At 39.7% G+C, this 27261-nt stretch overlaps 1 protein-coding gene across 3 annotated transcripts in view; it reads left to right on the forward strand.

The window, feature by feature from the left end:
- The first annotated feature begins 17086 nt into the window (after positions 1-17086).
- The window catches only part of TAX1BP1 (Tax1 binding protein 1), a 91815-nt gene continuing 81640 nt past the window's right edge, over positions 17087-27261 (forward strand). For all 3 annotated transcript variants that reach the window (XM_041728185.1, XM_041728186.1, XM_041728187.1), the window contains exons 1-2: positions 17087-17244; positions 24855-25023. In XM_041728185.1, coding sequence (XP_041584119.1) covers positions 24862-25023 — 162 coding nt within the window. In that variant the 5' untranslated portion in view covers positions 17087-17244; positions 24855-24861. The remainder of the gene's footprint in view (positions 17245-24854; positions 25024-27261) is intronic.

Here is a 27261-nt window from a genome sequence, read left to right on the forward strand (position 1 = left end):
CATTTTCACATCATTTTTGCTTCTTATCATAGAAAAATTTAAACATACACAAAAGTGGACAAATTGTGCAATAAACCCCATGTATCCATTACTTTGCTTCTATACTTTCAACCAATTTACCAGACTCCACCTTGCCATATTGGATTATTTGAAAGCAAATTTAAGACATCATATAAATATTGAGAACATATATCCAAAGTTAAGAGCACTTTTCTTTGACATGCTACAATATCACTATCATACTTAAAAATTCATTAATATTATCCAATATTCTCTAGTATTCAACCTTTCCAAATTGGTTCATATATTCTTTCTAGTTGGTTTGTTAAAATCAAACTCAAGTTTTAAATTAGATTAGTAGAATGTCCAAAAAATAGCAAGGAAGATTGTGTGGCTGGAGAGAATAGAACTCAATAGTAAAATTTGCAGCTTCACAGAGGGTGACAAAAGCAGAATTAGAATTAAATTATCAGATCTGGCAGCCTGGGTGGCTCAAGAGGTTTAGCGCTGCCTTCAGCCCAGGGCCTGATCCTGGAGACCCAGGATCCAGTCCCCACATCAGGCTCCCTGCAGGGAGTCTGCTTCTCCCTCTGCCTATGTCTCTGCCTCTGCCTCTGTGTGTGTGTGTGTGTGTGTATCTCATGAATAAATAAATAAAATCTAAAAAATAATAAATAAATAAATAAATAAATAAATAAATAAAATCTTTAAAAAATATCAGTTCAAGTGAGTGAGGGAAGGTGATCAGTGGTTAACTGGATAAAATGAACAGTCAGCTGCTGACTGGCAGAGATCCTTAGGCTTTTGTTTCCATTTAGGAGGAGTGTAGTCATGGGAGCTTAACCTCCAGGAAGGTAGGAGACAAGATCGCCCCACCCTTGAAGTCCTGGAATTCCTCCCCCAGGCTCTTTTCAAAGTGGCCAGAAAGGAGAGAATGGCCTTTCTGCTCAGCACTAAACTAAAAAACATTATATACACCAGCTCTCAATTCTCACAATAATCCTGGAAGATAATAACTGTTGTTTACATGAAATGAAACCAAGGCTCAGAGAGGTCAACTGTGAGGTGCAGTATGGAAAATGGACTTGAGCCCTGGCCTATGTGTCTCTAAAGCTGGCCTTTACTTTCTTATGACATAAATATTATGTCATATATTTATTTGTTTATTGTCTGTTTCCTCCCTGATGAGAGTGTTAGCTCAAAGAGGCAGGGAACTTGTCTGTCATTCATTTGATTTCCCTGGGCCCAGGAAAGCATTTGGCACTTCACTTATATGAAACTAAAAATATTAATTCGGAGAATGATGTACATGTTATATAATCTTGAGTCTCACAGGACATGTTCTTGCAGGAATCAATTCTACAAATGTCAATGTCTTTGTGATTCAACGTGAAACTTTCCATCCTTCCCCACCTCTTTCAATTCCTTTTAGATCCAAACTGGCTGACTTGGAATGTTGTCAGTGTTGCACAAGGTGAAGAAAACTCAGGATTGATTCCAAATGAGATTATTATTTTACATACTAGGTTGATAAAAAAACAAGGAATAAAAAAAAAAAAAAGGAAGTTCTTCTAATACCAAGTATTGATGAGAATATGGATTAACAGGTATTCTTACAAATCCCTGGTGGGAATATGATAGAATCACTTTGAAAAATGTTGGCAGTGACTTGTAAAATTGAACTTCTGCATACTCTAAGACTCAACAGTGCTTCTCTTTGGCCTTATTTCTAAATTCCTTGTACCTTTTCACCAGAAGACACATTCTCAACAATTTCATTCATAAAGGCAAAAGCCAACCAACCAACCAAGCAATCAACCCTCTGTCCCCATCCCCCAATCTAAACTGAGCAACCCAAACATCCAGAGACTTTAGAACAACTTCATAAGTAGTGCTATGGTTAAAAATGTTTTTATACAATAGCGAAAATGAATGTTTGAACTATAGCTGCCGGGAACAACACAAATGAAGCTTAGAAACATACCCTTGGAAGAAAAAAAAATCAAGTTGCAGTAGACCAGAGTAAATATTATATCATTTTTATAAAGCCTAAAACAAGAATAATGAAACAATACAAAGTTTAAAGGTATATACATCTGGGCTAAATATATTTTTTTTTAATTTATTTATTTGAGAGAGAGAGAGAGAATGAGAGTGCATTTACAGAAGGAGGCAGTGAAAGAGGGGCAGAGAGAGGGAGAAGGAAAGAATCTCAAGCTGACTCTGAGCCAAGTGTGGAGCCCAATGAGAGGCTTGATCCAATGACCCTGAGATCGGGACCTGAGCCAAAACCAAGAGTCAGAGGTGTAACCCACTGTGTCACCCAGGTACCCCCTCTTCCCTCCACCTTTTTTTTTTAACAGGAAAAATAAACATGGTTCAAGATTGGGTTACTTCTGAAGAGAAGGCAGAGGAAGGAGGTAGGTAGATGCAAAAAACTGATAATGTTCTAGTTGTCCTTAAGTCTGTGTGGTGTGTTTATAACTTACTATAATGCTTCAAGGCTTAGATATAAATTATGTGACTTCCTTTGTATGTATCGGATATCAAATAAGTAAATAAATCAAACAAGCCAGCTCAGGATGGAGCCATGTCTGAAGGCATCGTGTCTGTCATCTGCATAGCCATCTGCTGGCTGCTGGCAGGAGTGTACTTCTGGTATCTGGAATCTGTTGTTTACTGTGTCATGGGTGCCAAGAGGTGAGCTGAATCCCATAAGTAAGAAATGAAACACTCAGTCAAACTTGGAACTCTCAAGTATATATCCAGTAATTATACCAAGAGAGGAGACTTCATTCAAGGAAAGTATTATTTATTTGTATTTAAGCATTTCTTAAATACCAGGGATTGGAATGTATTCTTTTATAAACATTTTTCTTCAAGCCGTTATGTTGCATATAGAGTTGCCAAAGATCACACCTTAGATGCACTTAGCCTCTGCCTCACATACAAGGAAGCACACAAATTCTCAACATACGTGTAGAATTATGGGTCTGTAACCACTTGACCTCATGTGAATATAGTCACAGATTTCAGCACTCTTTGCAGTAATTTCAGGAGTCCTGGCAGCTTTCATGATCTGTATGTGAGGTAACTTCATTAATTCTAATTAAGGGTCAGAAATGAAAATCGAAAACACACAGAGAGGCTTTTCCTTAATAAGGAATTTTAACAACATGTGACCTTAGCTGTGTGACAAAGACAGTATTTGTACTGCAGTCTGAGGTGTTGGACTCTTTTGGAGAGTATTAAAAGTGTTCTGAAAAGGCAACTTCATTATTTTTAATGATAAGCTTTAAGCAGGTAGGAGAAATGGGTAAACTGTTATTGTTTTTTGGTTTTTTAGTTTAAGCAAATTGAATTTAAAAAATCTATAACTATGCTTACTCTCTTTATAATGAAAATGAAGATTTAGGGCAGACTGGGTGGCTCAGTGGTTTTAGTGCCGCCTTCAGCCCAGGGCCTGATCCTGGAGACCTGGGATCGAGTCCCACGTTGGGCTCCCTGCATGGAGCCTGCTTCTCCCTCTGCCTGTGTCTCTGCCTTTCTCTCTCTGTGTCTCTCATGAATAAATAAATAAAATCTTAAAAAGAAAAAAAAAAAGATTTACAAATCACCCTGAAGATATAATCAATGTAAATAAGCTGGTAATTTAGACACTTTTATATTTTTGTTTATATTTGCAATTGTATGTCTTTATCCCATGAGCAGATAATTGCTAAATCTCTACCTTACTTTCTTCAGATTAGACACACTGTCAATTATTGATCTAGACTACAAGGTAATTTTCTTACAAATTTGGAACAGCTTTTAATAAACCAAATAGAGAGGCTTGTGTGTGTATTACGTAAATATCACTTATATAATGTACATATATACACATATATGAAAACATATTTTTAAAAATAGGCTAGAATATTTTCACTGAAGGTGAGGCGTATGCTTTGAGTCTTGTGATATAGGTGGAAGTTTGAAGAAATACATAGAGGGGAAAGTAGGTCAGTGGAATGTACAGATGGGAAAACATGCAACCTATTCCAGAAAGTGTGGGTCTAGTCTGAGTTTGTAAGAGGAAGTGGTAAGGGTTGAGGATGAAAAGTTAGACTGGAATCAAGCTGTGATATCCTTGACTCTTGGACTGAGAAGTTCATGTAGGATTCGGGAAGTAGCAGAAGGTAAATTATTAGATGTGTGCAACCAGCCTTGCTCAGCTCGCCCACTCTATGATGTGGATCTGAGCCATGCAAATAATTAATTCATATTTCCTGTGTTTGTGTTTCTTGAGCTGGTTAAAAGTGGGAGGAACAAATTGTGTGTATTTGGAGAAACACAACCCCTATCCTTGAGATCAGGATCCTTGTCCTACGTTTTTTTAAATTTTATTTATTTATTTATTTATTTATTCATTCATTCACACAGAGAGAGAAAGAGGCAAAGACAGGCAGAGGGAGAAGCAGGCTCCATGCAGAGAGCCCCACGTGGGACTCGATCCCGGGTCTCTAGGATCACGCCTGGGCCAAAGGCGGCGCCAAACTGCTGAGGCACCTGGGCTGGCAGACCTTGTCCTATATATATTGATATGCCTTGCACCAAACTTGGCATGTGATTACTGCTTAATAACTGTCAGTTCCGATGTTTATCTTGTCAATCATTTGGTAGAAATCAATACAAGAAAAACCAAAGCCCATATATTCCCCTTTTTTAAAATTATATTTTTTATATTACAAAAGGACACTGAACAGACATAATCAAATATAATATGTTATATTGGCTTGAAAGAAAAATAGGTGCAACAGGGGACATTTTGGAAAATTTGAATACAGCCCAGTTATATGAAGATATTATGGAATTATTAATCATTTTGTTAGGTGCCTGCAACTAACTTTCAAAGTTCAGCAAAGGGGCACCTGGGTGGCTCAGTTGATTAAACCTCTGCCTTTAGCCTAGGTCATGACCTCAGGGTCCTGGGATCAGCCCCCTGTCAGGCTTTCTGCTCAGTGAAGAGTCTGCTACTCCCTCTTCTCCTCCCGCTGTTCATGCTGTCCGCCTCTCAAATAAATAAAATCTTTATAAAAATGTTAAGCAGAAATTATATACACAGATATAGAAAATATATGAAAACATAACTAATTGTTGAATCTAGTTGGACGGTATGCAAGTAGTTTTCTTTACTGCTCTTTTAACTTTTCTTTATGTTTCAAATTGTTTGTAAATAAAAACTCAGGAAAGTTTTTGTTTTCTTGAGGAGGCTCCAGGCTGTGTGTCAAGCCTAATGCAGGACTTGAACTCATTACCCTGAACTTAAGACCTGAGCTGAGATCAAGAATTGGATGCTTTGGAACACCTGGGTGGCTCAGCGGTTGAGCGTCTGCCTTTGACTCAGGGCATGATCCCGGACTCCTGGGATTGAGTCCCACATCTGGCTTCCTGCGTGGAGCCTGCTTCTCCCTCTGCCTATATCTCTGCCTCTCTCTCTCTCTGTGTCTCTCATGGATAAATAAATAAAGTCTTTAAAAATGAATAAATAAAATGTCTATTGTCATTACACACACACAAAAAAAGACTGGATGCTTAACCAACTGAGCTACCCAGGTGCTCCAGTAAAGAAAGTATTTATTCATTCGTTCATTCATTCAGGCAGGCAGGCAGAGAGGGACCTCTTTTTTTTTTTTTTTTTTTTTAAAGATTTTATGTATTTACTTTAGAGAGAGCACCTGAGCAAGAGGGGCAGATTGAGAGGAAGAGGGATAAGCAAAGTCAATGCTGAGTAGGAAGCCCACTTGGGGCTCTGTTTCAAGACCCTGAGATCATGACCTAAGCCAAAGTCAGACACTTAGCTGACTGAGCCACCCAGGCATACAGGAAGGTTTTTTTTTTTTTTTTTTTTTTTTCAGGAAGGTTTTTAATTTCAAAAATATGCTCCATCAGTCAGGGTTCTTAGTTTCTAGAAAAAAAAACAACTCTGGTTAATTTAGGGGAAAGGTCTTTATTTAAAATATCAAGAGTATTCACAGATCCTTTGGGAAAGCTTGTAAGTCATATACCTAATATACCCCATGAAGAGCTTCTCACTGTCCCCACCAACCTCATAGCTTGTTCTGCTAACCCTCGATGCTACTATTACTGCCATGTCTTCCTCTGGAGACAGAATGTAACTCCAAGCAAGGTGATGCCTCTCCTGGGCCAGAATGGATAAGCTTCCAACTGGTATAGTGCATTCCCTGACCACAGGAGTGTATGGGAAAGCATGTAGCTTGCATTTCAGTTTCTAGAGTAGATTCAGTTTCTAAGGTAGGGGACCCTCCAGAAATAGCAAGGTGGTTCAGATGTTGAGTGGCCAAGAATAACCATAAAAGTCAACTGCTTCTGCAACTGATATAAAAGTCTATATTATTAAAAAATAAAGTTATATTCTCAGAGGAAGTCAAAATTTGATATGCAGGCATGTATGTGTGTATATATCTATCTAAAGGATTGATAATATATACAGATTTTTTATATAAATGATAATAATGGTAGTAGTTAACATTTACATAGCAATCTCTGTATGCCAGATACCATTTTAGTATATAAATGTATTAGTACATAAATGAATTTATGTATTTAGTACATAAATGAATTAACTAATTTAATGCTTATAATAACTCTATGAGATAGATATAAATACTACTATTTTCAGTTTCTTGTGAAGAAACTGGAGTTCCAAAGATTAAGTAAATATTCAAATTATCCATGCTCCCTGATCTAGTACATGGTAGAGCTCTATGAATCCAAATAGAGCCTATGCTCTTTAAATATAGCCCTCTGATAGGTATTGTTGTATTGTTTTTTTATTCACATATCAATATATCATTGTTTGTTGACTTCATTCTGTTAAAGGTTGCATAATATGGGCATATTAAATGAATGTAACCATTCCCCTATGGATCAACATTTAAGGTTGTCCTGATTTTCCCCTATTGAAAACAATATTTCAGTAAATGTTCCTTAGATATTATCTTTCTGCATATATGTAAGTATCTCCACGAGTCCCAGAAGTGCATTGCTGGGTCAAATTGTATTTAAGGTCAAACACCTTAAATTTTATAGATAATGTCAAATTGTCTTCTAAAAAAAATTGTACTATTTTACATCTCACCTTTCTGACAGAGTATGAGTATTTCTTCCTTTTATCAGTCTCTACATTTGTGACAATTTAATGGTGAAAAAGATTCCATTGTGATTGTAATTTCTATTTCCCTGATAATTAGTAAAACTTGGAATCTTTTCATGTGTTCATTGGCCAATATTTCTCCTCCTATGGCTTGCTGATTTATATCTTTTAACTAGTTTTCTCTGTTGGTTAGTCTTTTTTCTTGATTCGAGGGTGTACTTCATATAAAAATCCTTCTTTTGTCATGAATGATACCAGTGATTAAACTTCATTTAACCCCCCAAAAAAACAAAAAAAACACTTCATTTAACCAGAGAACTAAGGAACTCAGAAAGCAGTGGAAATGCTGTGTGTGCACGTTTGTGTGTGTCCATGCATGTGCGCGTGCTTTTCTATAATTAAAACAATCAGTCTAGGGTATAATCTGAACAAGGTCTATAGTCTAGTTAATGGTATCATGTAAATGTCAATTTCCTTGCTTTAATATTGTGTTATAGTAAATTAAATATTACCATTGGGGGGAGCTGGGTATGTTAGTTTGCTAAGGCTGCTGTAATAAATCACCACAAACCGGGTGACTTAAAACAACAGAAATTCACTCTCACATTTCTGGAGGCTAGAAGCATGAAATCAAGGTGCTGATAGGGCCACTGTCTCTGAAAACTTGAGAGGAGAATTCTTCCTGGTCTCTTCCTCAGCTTCTAGGGGTTGTCAGTAATTCTTGGTGTTCCTAGGCTTATACAGACATCATTCCAATGTCTGCCTCTGTTATAAGGATGACGGTTACTGGATTAGGATTTACCCTAATTAGGATAAATCCTAATCCAGTAAGACTTCATTTTAACCTGATCATATCTAATAAGGTCCCTTTTCCAAATAAGTTTGTAGGGTATTCAGGATTAGGACTTTAGCTCATATTTGGGGGGGGCACAATTCAACTCAACACACTGGGTGAAGTGTACGGAGGATTCTATACTATTCTTTTCAACTTCCTTGGAGTCTATAGTTATTTCTAAATAAAAAGTAAGGGGTATCCCTTGGTGGCTCAGCGGTTTAACGCTTGCCTACGGCCCAGGGCATGATCCTGGAGTCCCAGGATCAAGTCCCACATCGGGCTCCATACATGGAGCCTGCTTCTCCCTCTGCCTGTGTCTCTGCCTCTCTCTTTCTCCGAGTCTCTCATGATTTGGTGACTGACTGCATATAGTAGAGAAAGTAAAACAGAGGAGTTGAGAAAGACTCTCAGACAGACTGAATCACTGGCGATGCCATTCCCTGAAGTGATATACTAATGAGCTTCCATTTGCCCCACCAGACCTCTTCTCCATCCTTTACCTCATTGCTTTGTGCCTCAGGAAGCTGATGTCTATGGGCTGAGTCACCTGGGCTTCTTTGACCTCTGACTTCAAGTTGGGTTGATCAGTGGGCAGTATCAGTAAGAGATCATGGAAACAGGCCGTAGTTTCATCATGTGACTACAGCTTCTGTCAGGAAGGAGATGTTACCTTCCACCTGTAGGTGGGTACCTAGTGCCTTTAGGCCTAGAGGGTAATTGCTTCCTTTCTGTTGCTGGAGAATCCTTAGTAAATCTCCCAAACCCTTTCTTCAATGTCTTCTTTAGTGTGTTATCTGTTTCCTGCCAGAATATTGAGTTTATGATGTTCATGTGCGTGACATACAAGTGGCAATGTGCACGTAGGGTTGATGTCAGGAGAAAAGCCTGGACTGGAGATGTAGTAGTTATTAACATGAGTATTAGTATATTTGGCAGTTGAAAATATGTAATAGGGCAGCCCATGTGGCTCAGCTGTTTAGGGCCACCTTCAGCCCAAGACCTGATCCTGGAGACTTGGGATCAAGGCCCACGTCGGGCTCCCTGCATGGAGCCTGCTTCTCCCTCTGCTATGTCTCTGCCTCTCTTTCTGTGTCTCTTATGAATAAATAAATAAAATATTTAAAAATAAACATGAATTGGGAAGGAAAGAAGACAAATAGCTTGATAGTTGGACATGGGGTAAAAAAAAAAAGTTCTCCTGGAATGACAGCAATTATGGTTTTATTTTTTATTTTACTTTATTTTATTTTTTAATAAGCAAGAGCAGGGGGAGGGGCAGAGGGAAAGGGAGAAGCAGACCCTCACTGAGCTCAATATGCAGAGCTTGATATGAAGGGCTTAATCCCAGGACTCTGGGATGAGGTCGAAAGCAGAAGCTTAACCAACAGAACCACCCAGGTACCCCAGCAATTGTGATTTTAAAAAGCAAAAGTAGGGCAGCCTGGGTGGCTCAGAGGTTTAGTGCTGCCTTCAGCCCAGGGCCTGATCCTGGAGACCTGGGATTGAGTCCCATGTCTGGCTCCCTGCGTGGAGCCTGCTTCTGCCTGTGTCTCTGTCTCTCATGAATAAATAAACAAAATCCTAAAAAAAAAAAATAAAAAGCCAAAGTAGGGTCCCTTCTCTACAGAGATTTTCCCCACAGATGCGTGGAAACCTACATTGATTGATCACTTCATGCTCATGGTTTTGAGATCCTTATACTTATGTTAAGTCCCTCATGGTCACAGAGGTTAATATTGAGACTAGGTTTCTTTTGTTCCCCTGTACAAGACTGCTTGCTGCCTGAGGGGTAGGGGCTATTGAACCTCGGAAAGAATACCTGAACAGGAGGGAAAAGTGTAGAAAAAGAAAGACTCAAGGGGAGGAATTTTATCTACTCTCAGCTTCTTAGAACTTGCTGTATTATACTAACCAAACTCAAAAGTCAGTTTTCACAATTAACCAATAAAATGTACTATAAATCACTTTCTAAAGATGCTCTCAACATGAGTACTTAGTAATAATTTCGTTTTTCCCTTTGTCCTCATGGCAGGATCAGCATAGCTATGGTCTCTTCTGGGAATAAAGGCATTTCTTTCATCTAGGAAACCCAGTGCTAAATGGCAATAAATCATTGCTCATTGAATTCTACAACCTAAACTATATGTTACAGAAGAAATTCTAGCCCCTATGCATCATAATTAACATCAAAAAGCAGTACAAGATTGCAACAAAGAGCGACATGGCAATAGCCCTAGCTGGTCAGAACTAAATTAACTCACTGAGCAATTACTTAAGGGGAAGAAGGAAAAATAAACAAGACAGGTTCCTCCTATGAAGCTAAGGGAAGGGGCATAGTGGTTCTATCAGTCTAGGTCCAGTTAATGAAAGACTACTCACTGATTTGAAGAGGGAAAGTTTAATAGAAAGAATTCTTAGCTATAAAAAGGGATTGAAGTAACCAGCCTGGTAAGGAGTGAAAGGAACTCAAAAGACCATAAGAATAACCGTTATAAGCAACAGATATTATCCCTGTGGCCAAGACACATGCCCAACCAAGAGATCCAGACCTTGGAGAGGACATGGCTATGAGTCATTGAAGGAAGAAGTTTCAGAAAGAATATCTGAGTTGTTGAGTACATGGAACTTGCTGGAGAGCTCTCCTCTGGTACTTGCCAGAAATCTACTTTCTGGAACTTGCTGGAAATCTGCTCTGTAGGGTTTTAGAGAAAAATGTTCATGGAGAAGTTCCTATACTGTGCAGGCTCTCTGCCACAAAACCGCTTAGAAGGGAACATTGGGGGTAAAGTTGTTGGGTGCTGGGGCTGCTAGCTACCATGCAGTGGAATCAGAAACTTAAGAAGCTCCCTGATCTGCAGGAGTTATGGACACTTGGAAGCCTGAGTAGGCTGTACTAGCTAGACACTGGAGAAGTCACAAGCACTATAGGAGTCTGTTGAATGAGCATATAGGAACCAGGAAGCAGAATCCTTTTCTACTTCAGTGTCCGTCCAACACTTTCTACTGACCAAGCTTAATATTGTGCCAGCTGGCAAAGAAAAAGTCAAATTTAAAGGACCTAGATGCATTTTCAAAGAGGAGGCAATAGGGTGAATTTAGGATGGAGAAGCAACAAGTTGGTTACCGGCATGACAATAATCTACAAAAAATTCTTTCCTTGACTCCTAATTTTAAGCTCCTGAATAATCTTTTGATGTTTTATGAGTAGGATGGGTACCACTCTCCAATACAGATAAAATTTAAATTCTTTCTCATGGATGTCTTGAGTCCCAGGCAAATCATGGGATGTGGTCAGAAACCAGGTTGGCATCCATGTAATATGCATGGTATTAAGATGGACTTGCCTGTCTAGAGCACATCATATACATTATGGTATTAATGCAATCTATTTTGGTGTGATGGGTGCAGCATGCAGAAAGAGTGGGGTAAGAAAGAGTGGGAAATGGTGGAGTGGAATATAGACAATTCTTTTTAATAGTGAGGAGTTTGGCTGTGAAGGTGAAGACAAGAGGCAGGAGCAGTTGAAGGGAAATATTAAGTCAGGAATTTTTTTTTTTAATATTATATTTTTTCAAATAATCTCTATACCCAACATGGGGCCTAAACTCACTACTCGGAGACAGAGTCGCATGCTCCACTGACCAAGCCAGCCAGGCACACCTGGAGCCAGGAAGTATTTAAACTATTAAATAGAGGGATCCCTGGGTGGCGCAGCGGTTTGGCGCCTGCCTTTGGCCCAGGGCGTGATCCTGGAGACCCGAGATCGAATCCCACGTCGGGCTCCCGGTGCATGGAGCCTGCTTCTCCCTCTGCCTGTGTCTCTGCCTCTCTCTCTATCTCTCTGTGACTATCATAAATAAATAAAAATAAAAAAAAAAACTATTAAATAGAATAGACTTGAGCCAATGGAGAAGACAATGGGAAGGATCCAGTGGAGATGGAAATCTTTTTTTTTTTTTAAAGTTATTTATTTATTCATGAGAGACAGAGAGAGAGAGAGAGAGAGAGGCAGAGACACGGGCAGAGGGAGAGGCAGGCGCCATGCAGGGAAACCCAATGTGGGACTCGATCCCAGGTCTCCAGGATTACGCCCTGGGTTGAAGGCAGCACTAAACCGCTGAGCTACCTGGACTGCCCTGGAGATGGAAATCTTGAATATAAAAGAGAAAATGTTGAGTTCCTGAGAAGGCGGGATGAGAGGGGACCTGAAGAAATAAAACATCTTTCAACCTAAAATTTTGATTTGGCTTTTGTTAAAATTTAAAAGTTCAGAAGATTATCTTAATAACATTTTCTTTCTTTTTTTTTTTTTTTTTTTTTTTTTATGATAGTCACAGAGAGAGAGAGGCAGAGACACAGGCAGAGGGAGAAGCAGGCACCGGGAGCCCGACATGGGACTTGATCCTGGGTCTCCAGGGTCGGGCCCTGGGCCAAAGGCAGGCGCCAAACCGCTGCACCACCCAGGGATCCTTAATAACATTTTCTTAAAATAACTTTTACTGAGGCACCTGGCTGGCTCTGTCAGTAGAGCATGGAACTCTTGATCTTGAGGTGGTAAGTTCGAGCCCTACATTGTGGGTAGAGATTACATAAAAAAATAACTTTTAACTTTAATTACCACTGAAAAGCAAGTGACTCATAAGATTAAGGTATGTGATTTAAAACACTGAGAAGAAAGAACCTTCATGACCTAAGTATGTTAAGAATTCAAAGCACTGTGCTGGTGTTACTCCTCTCAGTAAGCTTAGGAAGAAAGGTGAGAGAGTATTTACATTCCAGTGACCTTGTGATTGCACAAGGAACAAGAACACTGTTAGGAGCCAGGTGGGGCAAAGGTCTTAATAAAGTATACATCGCTGCAGGCTCTGTTTCTTAATATCATAGATTATATACTTTCTCTCCTTATAGTGCAAGAAACTTCCCAAGACACTCAATTTTATTTCTTTAATTTTTAAATTTTTAAAATTTTAATGATAAATGCTTTTATTTCATTTGTTGAAAGACAACTTGTACGTGTTACATCATATATAATTTTGTCTGAAACTTAATTAATAGGGGTACCTGGGTGTCTCGGTTAAGTGTCTGCCTTCAGCTCAGGTCATAATCCTGGGGTCCTGGGATTGAGCTCCACATCAGGCTCCCTGTTTAGTAGGGAGCCTGCTTCTCCCTCTCCCTCTGCTGCTCCCCGTGCTTGTGCTTTTTCTCTCTCTCTGTGTCAAATAAATAAATACATCTTTAAAAAAAATGTAATAACAAATTTCTCTCTAAGTGTTGCTTAGGTTGCACAGAAACTCTGAAGACTACATTTCTAGAAAATAAATTCTAAGTAAAATTATTTACAAAATAATTGTCAAGAAATTTTGAGAACGATAATGTTATAAAGGTTACAATGTTATACCTAAAAAATGGTACAGCAGTTTCAGGTGCCTAGTTTAATTTTTTAAGTTGTGTTTTTTTTTTTTTTTTTAAATGTATTATTTATTTATTGAGATCCCTGGGTGGAGCAGCGGTTTGGTGCCTGCCTTTGGCCCAGGGCGGGATCCTGGAGACCCAGGATCAAATCCCACGTTGAGCTCCCTGCATGGAACCTGCTGCCCCCTCTGCCTGTGTCTCTGCCTGTCTGTCTCTCTCTCTCTCTGTGTGACTATCATGAATAAATAAATAAAATCTTAAAAAAAAAAGAAATATAGCTGACATACAATGTTTCAGGTGTACAATATAGTGATTTGACAAGTTTATACGTTATGCTATACTCACAAGCATTACTACCATCTGTCACCATACAGGCTTTACAGCACCTTGGACTACATTCCCTATGCTGTATCTTTCATCCTGGTAACTTACTCATTCCATAACTGTATCTCCCATTTCCTTTTACCCATTTTGTTCATCCTCCTACCCCAAGCCCCTTTGGCAACCATTAGTTTGTTCTCTGTATTTATGTGTCTGTTTCTGCTTTTTATTTATTAATTTTGTTGGTTTTTTTAGGTTCCACCTATAAGCGGAATCATGTTATGTTTTTCTCTGGTTTAGTTCACTTGGCACAAAATTCCCTAGGTCCATCTCTATTGTCACAAGTGGCAAGCTCTCATCTTTTCTGATGGCTGAGTAATATTCCATTGTGTGTATATGCCACATCTTCCTTACTAATTCACCTATCAATTGACACTTGAGTACCAAAACACTTAGTCTTAACTAAGCACTGTGTACTCCACAGATGAGAATTATTTTTTGTTAAGGATCTTCTCTCTACCAAAGTCCTTTGCCCAAGCCCTTATACCCTGATTTGAAGTCTTCTTCCTTCCATCTCTTCACCAAAACCTTACTTAACTTTAATGAGGAAGCCTGCCTCTCCAAGAAAAGGTAACTGCTCACACAAGCCTGAGTTATCTCATTTCTGAATATCTTATTTTATACCTCATTTTTATACTGTATTTTACATTTTAATCACCCTTATTTTCACATATTCATTTATTTTCTTCCCTTTGTTATCGTAGGTTCTTCTAATAGAAGAATGGTGTCTTTTAGGTATTTGCTCAGTCCAAACATGGGACAGGTGGTATGTGATAGGTTAGGACAAGTAACTAGAAACTACTTGAAATTATAATTGCTCTACAAATATGATGGGATGCTGAGGGATTTACTTTCCAATAGTTTATTGAACAGGTCTACAATCCCTTATTCACTATTTTGAAATCCAAAAAACTTTGAAAATAAAATGTTTTCTTAACATTTGGTGGCAAAACCTATCTTGACCTGGACTCATTTGACAAAACTTGACCTGAACTGATGGTAACAAAGTGGTAAAACCTATCTGAAAAACTTGATTTGAACCAAAGTAATATGTATGCTTTGTTTATCCCACTTAGTAGTGTGATAATCATTATTTTTCTTAAAAAACGTTAAGTTGATTATGAAGTGCTGCTATAAGCCTCATGGGATGTCAAGTAACGTAAAGTAAGTACCCTTTTCTAAAGTCTAAAAAATTCTTAATTCTGAAATTCATCTGGCCTAAAGGATTTATGTGTGGATCCACATTCTTTATGACTCTAAGACACTGCTATACATACAATAAACAAAATAATAAAAAAAAATCAGGGGCACTTGGGTGGCTCAGTCGGTTAAGTAGCTACCTTTATCTCAGATCATGATCTCAGAGTCCTAGGATCAAGCCCTGCATCAGGCTCCCTGCTTAGCAAGGAGTCTGCTTCTCCTTCTCCCTCTCCTTCTGTGCTCTCTTTTCCCTCAAATAAAATCTAAAAAAAAAAATCAAATACTGAAAGGACATATATTTATCTTGTGAGAAACATCGTCTGAAAATTCAAGGGATCATTGCAAAATGGATTGAAGCAAGTTAAAGTTTCTAAACAAATACCTTCTTGGGGGAAAATAAGGTCTGAAAATTCAAAATATTATAAAAAATAACAAAATAAAGTAAAAATACCTGCACAAAAAGTGTTTTGCAATTATGGCTTTATTAAGCATATAGTTTTTCTGATTTCATTAAAAATAAAAAATTTCATTAAATCATTCTGATTTGTTACATGTAAATAAATAATGTGGTTAAAACATACAGAGTGATACCTCTGAAAAATTGTGCTTTTAAAGTTCACTACTACATTCACATTTTTAAAAAATATTTTATTTATTTATTAATTAGAGACAGAGGCAGAGACACAGGCAGAGGGAGAAGCAGGCTCCATGCAGGGACCCCGACATGGGACTCGATCCTGGGTCTCCAGGACCAGGCCCTGGGCTGAAGGCGGCACTAAACTCTGAGCCACCAGGGTTGCCCTACATTCACATTTCTAAACGAACACAGATATTTCTGCTACTGGAAGACTTGCTATTAGTAAACACTAGTGATTACTGATATTATCATACCATTTTCATCAATTGTCAAATATGGAGGTTGGTACTAAATGACCCATAAAGTTCTTCCGAAATTCTACCAAGTATGCTATACAGAACAGAACCAAGTTCAAAAGGATTTCAATATATAGGAAACAAATGAGCAAACACTGAGAACCTATATTACCAAAGGGATTGTAGTCTTAACTATGTGGAAGTGAAAATGAAAGAGTGAGAAGATTTTGTATGTTCTGTATGCACGTTTAATGTGGTCTAATTGCCTTTCCTCTACTGGAGATATTGAAGATTTTTATCAGGGTCTTGTTAAACATAGGAATGTGATGCTTTAGAACAGAATACACTTACTTCCGTGGAGTTAGGATGCAAACTGAATGCCTACTCTAGGAAGGCAAGACCCGTCACAGCCCAAAGTGATCTTGGAAAACATAACTGGACAGAGACTACAGGACAAAATTCACACACACACGAGAGAACACAGATAATAAAAGCAGGTGACCACTCGTAGAAGTGCGGGCAGAAAGAGGCCACCGCAGGAGCAAGAGGAAATAGAATCATAGAGCTTTGGAACCCAGACGCTCCTGGAACCCAGGTCTTCCAGGGACCAAAATCTCACTGCCCTAACCACGAGGTCGCTCCTTTACTTCTTTCATGATCTATAAAATAAGTGGCTTCTCTTAGATTTTTCAGATCCAGGTAATGACATGGTAATAGTTCCCATGCCTCTAAACTGCCCTTTCTACCTAACTGGTAAGGTACCTAACTTTTCGGTTCAAGTAAAAAAAAAATTTTTTTTTTAAGATTTTATTTATTCATTCATGAGAGACACAGAGAGAGAGAGGCAGAGACACAGGCAGAGGGAGAAGCAGGCTCCATGTAGGGAGCCGGACGTGGGACTTGATCCTGGACTCCAGGATCGCACCCTGGCTGAAGGCAGGCGCTAAACCACTGAGCCACCCAGGGATCCCTCGGTTCAAGTAAAAATAAAAAAAAAAAAAGAAAAATGCAAACCCAAATGGACCCTGTTTGACTAGGTTTGTGAATCATTACTGTGAGGCCCCAAGAAGAGGTCAAAGCAGGCCTGGGCTTGCTTGGCTCTGTCCGCGGGACCCAGGAAAGGTCGCAGAGGCAGAGGCGGTGTTTCAGTGGATGGCCCCGCCCCCTCCGCCCCGCCCCCTCCGCGCGGTGGCTGTGGCGGCGGCGGCGGCGGCGGCGGAAGGGGAGGTCCCTCAGCCGGAAGTGACGCCACGCCGGCTTCTTGGCCCTGAGGGGAGGTGGGGCTGGTCGGTGGAGGGAGGTTGTGGTGGCGGAAGAGGTTCAGCGGCTGATGGCGGCACGGGCTCGGAAGCTTCTGTAACGCTCCCTCCGTCCCGGAGCCCCTCGCAAGGTAAGCGGCTTCTCCGGCCGGCTCCAGCGCCTTTAGTGGGGCGGTCCCCAGCTGGAGCTCTTTGGGGGGCTCGTGATACGCTCCTCAGCCTTAGAGTCCAGGGGCCTGGCCAGTCTCGGGAGTGCTCTCCTGGTGACGATGCAGCCAGATGACGATGCTTTCCTTTCCGAGGACAAACTTTTGCTCCTGGACTACGATTGTGACGGTGGGGTGTGTGTGGCAACTTCTGTTAACAGCGGGTCTGGGAAAAACGACGGGTGGCCGCCCCACACGGCCGGGAGGCCCCGGGATAGGCCTTCGCCGTTTGGGGGGAGCCGTGGGGGACGTGGGGGCGCTAGGGCAGGGGGCGAGTGACGCGGGGGACCCCCTGAGGAGGAACGTGTGTTGCCCGAGGCCCCGTTCTAGGGTGTGTTTTGAGGGCAGTTTGTGTGTGGGCTCCGGGGTGGGCTAGCTTGGGGAAAGCAGGTCAAGTCCGAGTTGGCCCGGCTGGGGTGAAACCCAGGTGTTTTGGTTTGTGTCGCTGGCGGAGCGAGGGGCGGAGACTCGGCTGCGCCGGCGACGTTTGATGGGCCGCGGGGGGGCGGGGGGGCGGGGTTAGCTGTGGAGGCCCGACCGCGTACTTTACCTGGGCGGCGGGTCTGGTAAACGTTTCTCTGGGTCTGTTTATGGACGGCTCCTCTGCTCAGTGTTCCGAGGAATCTTAAAGTCCTCGGAGGAGAGTCACGTCTTCCTTTGCTTAAGCAACTTTTCTTGATTTCACAACAACTCTCCCTCCCCGCCCCCTCCCGCCCGGCGCCCTGCGAGTCCGCTGGCTGTGGGCTAGTCCGAACCTACGCTCTTCGCCTGGGGCGGTCTTTGAGGTGGGTGGGGGTGGGGTCGTGTGTGACTGTTGGTACGCGGGTTATTAACCTTTTCTGTGATAGTTCTGTTTGAAAAACACGATGGCATTCGGCTTTCTCCGTGTGTTAGGTTTTAGGCTCCACCGTTTAGTCACGCATTGCTGTTACGCTGTAATATAAGGATTTAGATGGGAAGGTTTGCTTATTTACTTATTTAATTAATTTATTTTCATTTATCTATTTGAGAGAGAGAGAGAGAGCGAGCAAGCGCAGGAGCCAAGGGAGAGGGAGAAGCGGAGTCCTCGCTGAGCAGGGAGCCCGACCTAAGGCTGGATTCCAGGACTCTGGGATCATGACCCCGAGCTGAGGCAGACGCTTAACGGACTGAGCCATTTAGGCACCCCCGAAAAGTTTACTTTTTTTTTTTCAACTCTGCTTTACCCTCAGCGTAAGATTTCTACAGCCTGAGCACGGATGGAGCACTAACTATAGTTTTGGTGCTCAGTTCCAAAGCATTTGAAAAGATTATTTGAGTAACATGTTAATAGGAAAGTGGGCTGATTACCCCTCAAAGTGCAGTTCAGGTATAGATAAGGGTCTGAGGCTAGGCCTTTTGTTTCGTTCTTACTTGGAATAGGCTTGATTTCTGGAAGAATTACTTGATTACCTTTGAAAATGGCTTATTACATCTTTAATTTTAATTTTTTTTTTCTTGCTGCTTCTTCAAAGGACATCCTATCATAGTTTTTCTCATCATCACATTTTTTTAAAAAAATTGTTTTTTATTTGTTAAGATTTTTGTTTATTCATGAGAGACAGAGGCAGAGACACAGGCAGAGGGAGAAGCAGGCTCCGTGCAGGGAGCCCGATGTGGGACTCGATCCTAGGACTCCAGGATCACCCCCTAGCCAAAGGCAAACGCTCAGTTGCTGAGCCACCCAGGCGTCCCTCATCATCACATTCTTTTTTTTTTTTTTTTTAATTTTTATTTGTTTATGATAGTCACACACAAAGAGAGAGAGAGAGAGACAGGCAGAGACACAGGCAGAGGGAGAAGCAGGCTCCATGCACTGGGAGCCCGACGTGGGATTCGATCCCAGGTCTCCAGGATCGCCCTGGGCCAAAGGCAGGCGCCAAACCGCTGCACCACCCAGGGATCCCCCATCATCACATTCTTAAGTTGCATACCATTTATGGCTTCAGCCTTTTGATGTTAACTATGAAACATCCTAATGATACTCGTGTACTTCTTTGGTAGAGTATTTTGGGGTATACCATGTGTGAAGTTTATTGGATTTTATTCCTTTGGAATTTGGATATTACCATGAGTAAAATTTTGGCTGTATGCTCTGCTGGCTTTTTAAAGTTTATTATGGCCCAAATAAACCCTTACAAAAAGATAAAAACTCCCTCTTTATATGGGCCAATACTGGGAAGCCTGGGTGGCTCAGCGGTTGAGTGTCTGCCTTTGGCTCAGGGCATGATCCCCGAGTCCCAGGATCAAGTACCACATCAAGCTTCCGGCATGGAGCCTGCTTCTCTCTCTGCCTATGTCTCTGCCTCTCTCTGTCTCTCATGAATAAATAAATAAAATCTTAAGAAAAAATATGGGCCGTTTTTATGGCTTTTAGAAACTACTTGTTTAAAACAATCTATAGAGGAAATAAGAGTAGTATGAATAAAACCTGGGCAGAATGAAGTGGCACTCCATTGTGAAGAATTCTAGAGATTGGGAACCCCTGGGTGGCTCAGCGGTTCAGCGTCTAAATCTTAAAAAAAAAAAAAAAAAAAAAAAAAAAAAAAGAAAAAGAAAAAAGAAAAAAAAAGAGTTCTAGAGATACAGATGTTGGTAAGAGTGCAAATTAACAGTGTTGGGTTTGTTTCTGCCTCCCAGAAAGATTGCAGATAACATTTTTCTGCTCTAGAATGTCAAACAGTTTTTTCTTCAGATATTTGTGTGTTTGATGGGACTGAAGTTTAAACATAATTTTAAAAGTTCATGTATTTTTAACTGAAGATTTTAAAAACTTTTTGCTGTTTGTCATCCATTACATATAATGTGTTCCTATTGCAGTAGGTCTTACATGTAGTTTTTATTACTAATTTTTACTCATCTACACAAAGGGAGAAAAACAGTAAAAGGAACTACCATTTTACTAATCTTGTTTTATTACCTTTCCCAGTATATTTTTTTCCTTGGAGTTTGTTTGTTTTTTTTAAGTTTTTATTTATTCATGAGAGACACACAGAGAGAGGCAGGGACATAGGCAGAGGGAGAAGGAGGCTCCATGCAGGGAGCCATGTGCGACCTGATCCCGGAACTCTGGGATCATGCCCTGAGCCAAAGGCAGATACTCAACTGCTGAGCCACCCAGGCGTCCCCACCCCCCCCTTTTTTTTTTAAAGATTTTATTTATTTATTCATAAAAGACATGGAGAGAGAAAGAGAGGCAGAGACACAGGCAGAGGGAGAAGCAGGCTCCACGCAGGGAGCCCGGTGTGGGACCAGATCCCGGGTCTCCAGGATCATGCCCTGGGCCGAAGGCAGGTGCCAAACCACCGAGCCACCCTAGCTGCCCTCCCCTTGGAATTTTTAAAGCAAATCCTGGACATCAGGATATTTAATTTACCTTTAGTGTATTTAACTTGATAAGTACTTTGGAAAAAAAAATACAATCACCAGTCATATCACACACAACAAAATTAGTATGTGTATTTTCTAGTTTAGTTGACTAAGGACTAGTCCAGTAAATGACTATCAGAAGCCACTGGAAAAATACTACCACAAAAGCTAGATTTGTTTTGGGCTTGAAAAAGTTCCAGGAGGAAGAATTAAACATAACATTAGAGTGCTTCAACCCCTCTCTTTCTTTTAGCTACTTAATTAAGTGCCCACTGGCTGCATAGTATTTATCTTTTCCTTAGATATTGATGAATCCCCCCAAATATCAAAATTGGAATTTAGATAAAAGACTTTATAAAGTTTACAGTATAGCTCATACTAAGGAACTCTAGACATTTTGGACCTTTGGGGAATATGGTAGAAAACATAGAAGAGGGCACTTGCAGGCATTATATATATATATATGTGCATTTCAGACTTTGTTTCTCAGCTAATGTATTTGGTTCTTTAATTCTTAAGTGGATTTTTTTTTAAAGATTTTATTTATTCATTCATAAGAGACACACACACACACACACAGAGAGAGGCAGAGACACAGGCAGAGGGAGAAGCAGGCTCCATGCAGAGAGCCTGACGTGGGACTCGATCCAGGGTCTCCAGGATCATGCCCTGAACTGAAGGCAGTGCTAAACTGCTGAGCCACCTGGGCTGCCCTTGAGTGGAAAATTTTTGTTTAGCCTTTGGCTTGCATCTTAATGTACCTGTTTCTGGAGATGTACGTTAAGAGAATGGGAAACAAAATTTGGTATAGTACAGCAGCTTCTACTTCCCTCTGTGTGTAAAGGGGCTATGTTTCCTCTTCAGCTAAGGTGCTGTGTTTTTTCTCAGGATGTTAGTGAAGCTACACTTCCCAAGCATTACCACAAGGTGATGCAGTGACTGCACATTACTTCCCCACTGGGCTGTGTGTGTGTGTGTGTGTGTGTGTGCACATGAGCATGGATATTGTATAAATCTGTCTGAATCATCTTGATAAATTGACATTCTCAATAAATTTTAGCATTTTTATAAGCTTGCCCATCTTTATCTGCATAAGTATAAAACGAATTATATGGGAAATTTTATTTTAGTATTTAAAATTGGTTGATTCATGTGGTAATTGCATTCAGATTACATTATCCCTTGTTACTTTTTATGACTAGAAGATAATATTGGAATTTAATTTTTAAAAAAGTTTTTAAAACGTGAGAATGGAATGACTTGTGAAACAATTCTATAGTTGCACTGAAATGTTTAGATTGGAGTGTTGGGGAGAGATAATAAGGTTAATAGAATGGTCACAAATTATTTTACTCTTAAGATTTATAATCATGAATATATTTAAAGTATGATGTTAGAGTCTTCTATTAAAAACTTGAATGGGGATCCCTGGGTGGCGCAGCGGTTTGGCGCCTGCCTTTGGCCCGGGGCGCGATCCTGGAGACCCGGGATCGAATCCCACATCGGGCTCCCGGTGCATGGAGCCTGCTTCTCCCTCTGCCTGTGTCTCTGCGTCTCTCTCTCTCTCTCTCTGTGACTATCATAAATAAATAAAAAAATTAAAAAAAAATAAAAATAAAAACTTGAATGGGGGAAGGTTTAAAATGAAATTTCATGTCAATATGTTGATTTAAAATGAAGATGAGTTTATACATACTGATAAAAAATCAATTAAAAGTCTTCACACATAGTCCCTCATGAGTAAAGACTATTAACTTGTATTTTAAGTCCTTTTTGATGCATTTGTTTTTAACTGTTGTATGTTTTAGTCCTTTTTGATGCATTTGTAAGTGTATATACACACATACACATAAATAAATACATATACATAAATACATAAATACATAGTAGGAAGTATACCTTCCTACTTTCTACCTTTTCAGTGAAGCAAAAGTGTAAGATTGGATTATAGATTTTTAAAACAGTGTAGTTGAGGTTAAACAAAAGTTTAAACTTCACTGACTTGTTTTATAACAATTACAGCTTTGTTGATTTAGTTTACTTTAGGAAATATGTTAAGTCTTAAGGGCAGCCCCGGTGGCGTGGCGCAGCGGTTTAGCACCGCCTGCAGCCCGGGGTGTGATCCTGGAGACCTGCATGGAGCCTGCTTCTCCCTCTGCCTGTCTCTGCCTCTCTCTCTCTGTGTCTCTCATGAATAAATAAATAAAATCTTAAAAAAAAAAAAAAAAGGAAATATGTTAAGTCTTAAGAAAAAGTTTCATTCTTAAATTACATTTAACGAAAAACATTGGCAACTCAGTCTAAGCTAACCTTATTTTTTCCTTACTAGATGTTTTCCTCAGAGAATCCTAAATACTTTTCTTCCTAGAAATATATTAGTGATTCATTCATTTGTCTCAGTTTTGGTAGTTGTATCTGCTAGAAGTTGGTTTCATTGATTTTTAGCTATTGTTTCTCTTAACTAGTATAACCATTAGTAAACAATTTTTCAAAACTGAAAACAGTGTGTTTTTTCCTTCTTTATGAAGCCATTGAGTTGAAAAGCGATTATCATTAGTGATTTTATTAGCATCATGACATCCCCCTGAGCCCAAATTAGCTCAGACAATTCAAAGAAGTAATAAAACTCTTCATTTATTTTAGACAGCGTTCCCAGTGTTTGTATGTAAGTGCTATCTTTGCGTTTTATTGATGGTTTTGGCATAATAGTGATAGTCAAATCCTTCTGTAAAATAGGGCTGCTGGTAATAAGCCAATGACAGGAGGATTGCTACTGAATGCACTCTCCTTGCGTTGGAATCCTGGCAAAGCTCAGGTTGTGGAGAGGATGACAACTAGACTGGTACTCTACCACGGTGGCTCCCAGGCTCACCATTGATAATCTCTTTATGAGATGTTCAATATACTGTTCCAGTAAAGCAGTACTTTAACAGAAGCAGAGAAGATACAAGAAGAAAAGTGAATATTTTCTGAAGTATTTATTTAGAAATTTTGAAAATTTGCCTTAGTATTTCAAACAAGTCAGCAAAAGAAACATAAACAGTTGTCTTCAATCTTAACAATAAAGACTTTAATAGTTAAAATATGAATAGAGACTAACTGCTGTGCTTGCCCTATAGAGACTTTATTGATTTATAAAGTAAATTAGATTAATTTGGTTAGCAAAAAGCTTGCCCTGGTTTTCCTGTCACATTATGGGGATTTTTATGATGATTCAGGAGCAAGTACTATAGGGACATTGTCATAGTTTCTTATATGTAGTATACAATCAATAATTGTACTGAGTCTGTGATACTGTATAGATTTTTTTTTTTTTTTACTGTATAGATTTTTTGAGTAAATCCTCAGTTGTATCCTTTTTCTCAAAAGTAGAGCACAAAATATGGGAAACATTTATGTCTTGCAGATGTAGTTTTATTTCTTAAAAAGATTTTGTTTATTCATGAGGGACACAGAGAGGCAGGGACATAGGCAGATGGAGAAGCAGGCTCCATGCAGGGAGCCTGATGTGGGACTTGACTCAAGTACTCTGGGATTACACCCTGAGCCAAAGGCAGATGCATCCAACCACTTAGCCACCCAGGCATTCCATCAGTTTGTATTTTTATATATTCAATCTTTTTTTTTTTTTTATTTTATTTATTTATGATAGTCACAGAGAGAGAGAGAGAGAGGCAGAGACACAGGCAGAGGGAGAAGCAGGCTCCATGCACCGGGAGCCCGATGTGGGGTTCGATCCCGGCTCTCCAGGATCGCGCCCTGGGCCAAAGGCAGGCGCCAAACCGCTGCGCCACCCAGAGATCCCTATATTCAATCTTTTTTTTTGATTATTTATTTATTTATTAGAGACAGAGAGAGAGACACAAACAAACAGGCAGAGGGAGAAGCAGGCTCCATGCAGGGAGCCTGGTGTTGGTCTTGATCCCAGATCTCCAAGATCGCGCCCTGGGCGGAAAGCGGCGCAAAACCGCTAAGCCACCGGGTCTGCCCTCAATCATGTTTTTAAGGAGGAATTCCAAGTGTATGTCTTCTCAATAATTATGGCATGCAGATGCTCTTGTAATTTGCATTTAGTTTTGTGTATTTTCTGAAGGTATAAACTTTGTGTTAGTTGGTATCATTCAACTTGTATGATTTGCTTGTTTCAGATTCACAATGACATCCTTTCAAGAAGTCCCCTTGCAGACTTCCAACTTTGCCCATGTCATCTTTCAAAACGTGGCCAAGAGTTATCTTCCTAATGCACACCTGGAATGTCATTACACCTTAACTCCATATATCCATCCACATCCAAAAGATTGGGTTGGTATATTCAAGGTAAGAACAGTTTGTTGCATATTTCTTCCATGTAGGTATAGGTACTCTATTTTCTTTTTAAGCAGGTTGATAAGTAGCTTGTATTAGCCTTGTCTTCACTCTGCAATAAGGGTCTTTTTACATTTGTAAACTTAAATGCTTTATAAACATGAAATACCTAACAGTGCAGAGTAGTATACGATACTGGGAACTAAAGTTCACCAGTTTTGCCCATCTCTGATCAAAAGGTCTGTGAAACATTTTTTGGAACCTTTCTTTCCCTTCCATTTTTTCCATTCCTTATTTGAAAAAAGGTCTTTTCCTTTGAGTTGCTTTATCACTTACTATCTCTTCAGTCGTTTATAATTAATTTTATACAACTCTACAGCCGTGTTATTTTTCTATTCTACGTTGATTAACTATTGCTCATGTCATTTTATGCCCCCCTTTTTTTTTAAATTTTATTTATTCATGAGGCAGAAACACAGGCAGAGGGAGAAGCAGGCTCCATGCAGGGAGCCCGACATGGACTTGATCCTGGGTCTCCAGGATCAGGCCCAGAGCTGACGACAGTGCTAAACTGCTGAGCCACCCAGGCTGCCCCATTTTATTAAGAGTATTCTGTTTTTACATGACTAAATAGTAAACTCTCTGATGACAGGAATCCCAGTTCTTACCTTTTGCTAGTCATTTTGTATAGTAGTTGCTTGAGAATTACATTGAGGTGATCTTTATGGTGGTGCTTCTCTGTGCTAGAAATTTACTGGCAATTTCAACTCTTAAGAATGTAGTGGATAACTAAAACGTGAGTCCTTAGGGTGCCTGGCTGGCTCAGTTGGAAGAACATGTGACTCTCGATCTTGGGTTTGTGAGTTTGAGCCCCACATTGGGTGTAGAGATTACTTAAAATTAAAAAGTGTCCTTTCAACAATCAAAATGTCATAAATGTCCAAATAATAAAACTTTTCTCCTCAGTTCCTCTAGATTCTCCCTCAGAATGAGTTTTAGATATGATTTTAAGGGTCTTGAAATTTTGATTGCATGGTGTGTATAAGTTCCAGCAAAGTAGAAAGAAAGAACAGCTGCCAGAATGAAACACAGGTATCTAGAAGTGAAAGTCAGCCTTTTAGAGTGAGGAGGGCCGAAAAACTATTGGACAAAGAAAGTTTTGGCATCTAATGACGTTTCATTTCTTTTTTGAATCCCTTCCTTGATTTTCATGATAGAGGAATCATTTACTATTTTTTTAATCTATTTATTGTTTGAGTCAGATTCCAAAATGGGGATACATTCATTGTAAGCATTTTTATGAAGTTAGTACTGGTTTGATTTTTTTTTTTTTTTTTTTTTTTACTGGTTTGATTTTATGTGAAGTATGGGTTATCAAGTTAAAGAGGCTGAGTGAAAATTGGTGTTTTGTATAGGAATTGGTCAGACAAAAGTAGAGCAGGGAAATAAGATTGAGGGAAAGGAGGGGGCATTTCTGGCAGGAAAATGGTTTAAGAAGAGCCACAAAGTTGAGAATGTTATTGAGACAAGTTAGTTTGACTAGAAAATGACCTTCATTTAGGAAAGTGGAGGGAGATAATGTTGGAATTAAGCTTCAGACTATCTATGGAGACCTTTAGTTATAGGCTAAAATTAAAATGTAGGTTTCTATTTTGGGCAGTGGGATGTCTTTGCATATGTAGGTATGTAGGCTGATGTATGATGAATTGTATTTCAAGATGAATCTTTACCTTTTTCCTTTGAAGTTTTTTTTTCCCTTCAATTTTTAGTTAATGGCCTATTGCCTAAGCCAAAAGCTAATTACTTTCCTTTCAAATCTATTCAAACACCATTTCTTTACATTTTATTGCATATGTATTTTTGTATCTGTGATATCAGTGCTCTAGTTTTATGCCCTTTCCAAAGTTATTGCACTTGTTTTCCCTGTTTTCATTCTTCCCCCCCTACCTTATATGTTCTTCAAACTACTGTATATATATAAACTATATTATAAAATGAAAATCTGAACATATCTTCTTTTTGTTTCAAACTCTTAAATAGTTTTTCATTATCTGTAGAATAACGCCAAGACCAAATAACTTTACCAGTGTGCCATATAAGGCTTCCTTTTTTTTTTTTAAGATTTTATTTGGGAGTTTGTGAGCATGAGCTGGGGGAGAGGCAGAGGGAGAAACAGAAACGGACTCCCCATGCTGAGTAGGGAGCCTAAAGTGGGGCTTGATCACAGGACCCTGGGATTATGATCTGAGC

This window comes from Vulpes lagopus, chromosome 13, assembly GCF_018345385.1.
Source record: "Vulpes lagopus strain Blue_001 chromosome 13, ASM1834538v1, whole genome shotgun sequence".
In the NCBI taxonomy this organism is placed as follows: domain Eukaryota; kingdom Metazoa; phylum Chordata; class Mammalia; order Carnivora; family Canidae; genus Vulpes; species Vulpes lagopus.